Source organism: Apostichopus japonicus, chromosome 9, assembly GCF_037975245.1.
Source record: "Apostichopus japonicus isolate 1M-3 chromosome 9, ASM3797524v1, whole genome shotgun sequence".
NCBI lineage: Eukaryota > Metazoa > Echinodermata > Holothuroidea > Aspidochirotida > Stichopodidae > Apostichopus > Apostichopus japonicus.
Window position 1 is genome coordinate 23917168 of NC_092569.1, and position 4587 is coordinate 23921754.

General features: G+C 34.3%; 1 protein-coding gene across 1 annotated transcript in view; it reads right to left on the reverse strand.

Annotated features, from left to right (window-relative positions):
• The window catches only part of LOC139974085 (techylectin-5A-like), a 6194-nt gene extending 4714 nt beyond the window's left edge, over positions 1-1480 (reverse strand). The window contains exon 1 of the mRNA XM_071981006.1: positions 1323-1480. Coding sequence (XP_071837107.1) covers positions 1323-1392 — 70 coding nt within the window. The 5' untranslated portion in view covers positions 1393-1480. The remainder of the gene's footprint in view (positions 1-1322) is intronic.
• Positions 1481-4587: the final 3107 nt, after the last annotated feature.

Consider the following 4587-nt stretch of genomic DNA (forward strand, 5'->3'; position numbering starts at 1 on the left):
ATAGCTGCAATTCCCATCAAAATCCATCAAAGGTTGACCAATTTACAAATCTTTTCTTAATTCTAGTTTTATTTATGAATAAACATTATGTACATTGATGATGTAAACGGAGTGACTGCCTAAGTTTCTGTTATGTTTTCCCTTTGTTATCAAAACCTTCTTTTTAAGGCCACTGAATACATGCCATTTTTTGAAATATTTTATTGTCTTCTTTGAAAAGTCACATTATTCGTCACATTACTCAAACGTCTCATTATTCAAATGATATATGTGGGCTTGTAATTAGGTGGATAACTTATTAAGACTTCAATAAGAAATATTCATGAGCGTAGCACACCATGTCATAGTTTGCATATATTTAATGAGTTTCTCAGATTTATCAAAGCGTCAAATGTATATATCTTGGAATCGAACACATATGCGGAATTTTGATTAAGAAATTGAACTTCAGATAGCATAGAAATGACATATTTTAGGAACTTAAATAAGTATAAACAAAATATAGGGTACATGCATCGAAGCCTATTGAGGGAAGTATTGAAAAATGCATTATCGCTCTCTGTCCAGAATTCGCGGACTGTTTTGCTCCGACTGGTTTGCTCGAATAACTGTATAAGCAAACGTGGAATACCTTCTCAGTAAGAAGCCGTTATTTAGATCATCCACACTGTTGTTAAAAGGGATGATGACGATGAAAGAAATATTTTGGTGTACAATTGTTATAATTTAAACTCAACCACCATTTGATTATATTTCTTTATTATGATCTAGATTAAACATTAGGTTGTTAGTGTTCTCTTAATACCATGTTCGAAGCCTATATACTTAGCATAGTATACACTATTATACCATGCAGCCTTTCCTTAAGTAAAGTTCCATCCGAGTACAGATTTTCTTTGAACCTTAACTGCCAATAATATGAAATACTATTCCATATAATGTTACTATATAGGCCTATCTATTGTAACCATTTGAGGAAGTAGTGAAAAAGTGTGTAAATGCAGATAGGCTCACTGACAGAATCATGTTATGATTTCATCCCGATATAGCATAGAAACATAACTGGGTGTAGAGGGGTATGCAAGGAACTAAATAGAGATATATAAATGATCTTGTTAGCTGCAAGAAGGCTGCCAAAGAAAATTTAATTTCCATACAGCGATGCAAATAGAAGGTTACAAAAGGGATTAATCTGTAGTTTTTTTTCTTAAATTCAATAAGACAGATACAGTATTTAAAATAGAAACAAAAATCATAACGTACTCTACTCCGTTTTTGTGGAACTGGATTATTTTTGGTTATTATGAAAGAGAAATACTTACTTCCGGCTTCCACCATACCGATGATGATCACTTCCAAAAAGAAAAGTTGAAACAACATCTTTCTCTTCATTTTTCTTATGTTTCGCTTGTTCTACGTGTCACTGATGTTTGGCGTTGAGCTGTAATCTGTAACTTATTGGATGTTGCGATATCTTAAATAGAGCACATGGAACTTAACCTTGCAAATATGGGCACCAATCAAGAGCACTGGATGAAAAATTAATATGCATAAATATTAGAGAACCAATTATAAAGCGATACGGTGATCACATCGTTAATTTCATTGGAGAACGTTTTGTGACAGAGCTCTCTAATTGGAGCTGTCTCGCTGGCCATTTCGTTCGCAGCATTATTGAATTGAATTTATTTTCCAGAATAGGAAATTCGGCTTACACAGGTCGTAAAAGAAAAGAAAAAAGCAATAGTATAAGTATCAATAGACTGCGATACACATACAGTAATAAAAACATATATACAGCAAGTCCTAAATAAGAAACTTATCTTCTCACTTGTGAATTAAATATATGGATAGAATAAGGCACATATGAGTATCTGTAGCGGGCCCTAAGTGTACGTGGCGGGCATAAACGCAGTCCAGAGCAGTTGTAAATGTAGTGCTCAAAGAAAGGGTGTGTTGGGTCTTGCATGATTTGTGTCAATTTATTGCAGACCCTCTCATGATACAAGCACTCTAACGAAGTTATCAGTGAACACCAATTAACCCGCTGAGCAACTTTCCTAGATTGCTCAAGCATCTTCACATCGATTCTTGTACCATTGGCAAAGTAACAAATTATGTTATACATCAAAACACTTTGAATGAGGGATTTATAAAACAAGGTCATGATTGTTTTATCCACTTTGAGGTTCTTCAGTTTTCTCAAGAAATACAGCCTCTGATTTGCTTTCATATGTACAATTGTGGCATTACTACTACCAGTCAATTTTGTTACTCAGCATGGTTCCTAAGTACTTATATTTATCTACTTGTTCTACTTGTTCCCCATGAACATAGAAGGGAGCGTGAGTTACTGGCTTGCGACGCAATCTATAATCAGCTCCTTAGTTTTTGTCACATTAAGTTGTAACAAATGATCATCGCACCACTGGACAAACCTTGTAATCGTGGTGGCGTATGAGTCAATGTCATCTGACAGGTAACCAGTAATGACGGTATCATCCGCATATTTGATGACGCTACAATCACTGGTCATACTCTGACAGTCGCTGGTATACACAGGGAAAAATCCTGGGGAGAGGACACAGCCCCGAGGCTCACCTACACTTAAAATCATTTCCCCTGATTAGACATCTCCTGCCTTCCCCCTCTGAGGTCTATTTCTAAGGAAATCATGAATCCATAGGATAATTCTGGGAGATACACAGTATGCGATTAATTTAGCAATAAGCGGGGACAATTTTGTTGAATGCACTAGAAAAGTATATAAATGTAGATCTCGCATACTGTCTACCTTTATCATATAATGTTACTATAGGCCTATCTATTGTAACCAATTGAGGAAGTAGTGAAAAAGTGTGTAAATGCAGATAGGCTCACTGACAGAATCATGTCATGATTTCATCCGGATATAGCATAGTTTTACTACTTCCATTTTTTTTCTTGTTGAACATAGAATGACGTAACTTTTACAACATTATATTATCTGCTGACCTTTCAATGTGATTCTTTCCATACACAAAATTATATTCCCAATCGACAATGTTACTACCAGAACTCTTATGGTAAAATCTGTTGAAATCTGTTGGTAATCAGTTGAATTATGTACCTTATATGCTAAATGAGACTATAGTTACTGTGTACAGCAAATTGTTACATTGTTTTGTCATTGAAAAAGCATCAAGTTGCTTTTATTTTTTTCTCGTTGTATCTCCATAGAGGTCTACAAAGTATTATTAACTTAATGCAGCGATCTGAAAAAATAAGATCTCTAAAACTTTTGAAAATTCTCCATGTATATTAAATATAGGTTAGTTTCATAAATATGTATTGTTTTGTTTAAAATTCGATTCATTATATTTTAATAAAGAAAATTCTGAAACGTAACTTGGACGTCAAAGAAGGTTATTGTGGCTTACTCCATTCCTACATGAAAGTCTTATCATATCGTGATTATTTTAACCAATTTACTGAAAGTTACTTATTGCAAAATACCCCACAATATACCCACCGTCAAAAAAAGTAGGCATAATTTATGCAAATAGCACAAAATTTAGCATAATCAAATTAAATTTTTGAAGACTGAAAGTACAGTGCAAACTCAAGATAGAAATATATATCCACAGTTACTGTGTTAGGTGGAACAGTCATAGTACTACTTTTTAACACATGTCATGTGATTTCCAAAGCCTATAACCATGACTTGGACCAATTTGTTATTCTACATTTTGTTGGTATACTAATATTTGTTTAATAAGAATGAATTTGAAAGCTCAAAGAAATATGGTTTTTCATTAAAAAAGTGTAATTACACTTCTCAGTCAGTTTTCTTTTAACGATGTGCTTCAATTTATGTTATCATTTATATATCTGCAGTAAGGTAATTAATAACCATTGTACTTTTCGAATCAATAAAGAGCCTTTCTAGTAACAATAGCGCGTTTGCTTTTTAACACATGTCATGTGATTTCCAAAGCCTATAACCATGTCTTGGACCAATTTGTTATTCTACATTTTGTTGGTATACTAATATTTGTTTAATAAGAATGAATTTGAAAGCTCAAAGAAATATGGTTTTTCATTAAAAAAGTGTAATTACACTTCTCAGTCAGTTCTCTTTTAACGATGTGCTTCAATTTATGTTATCATTTATATATCTGCAGTAAGGTAATTAATAACCATTGTACTTTTCGAATCAATAAAGAGCCTTTCTAGTAACAATAGCGCGTTTGCTTTAGCTGGGAATAATTTAAAGGTTATCACGCAAAGCAAATAAAATTAATTAACTGAATAGAAAGGGAGACGCTATACGCCAAGCTTCATCTCTGGTAAGTATACGTTACATATTGCTGGAAGCGTTATTTATTGTCTAATTCTAATGAAGATAACCTAAGTGACAAAGCTGAGCTTCCGTCAACAGGGGCGTATCCAGGATTTTCCAATAGGGGGGGGGGGGCGCCAGGCATGAATGATCGCCGTCCTGGGGGATGGGTCTAAGGGGAGGGGTGTACAATTTTTGCTTTCAAAGAAGGGCTGAAATGCAAAATGGTGTCATGTGCATGGGCGGCGATCCGTACTTCCGAGTGG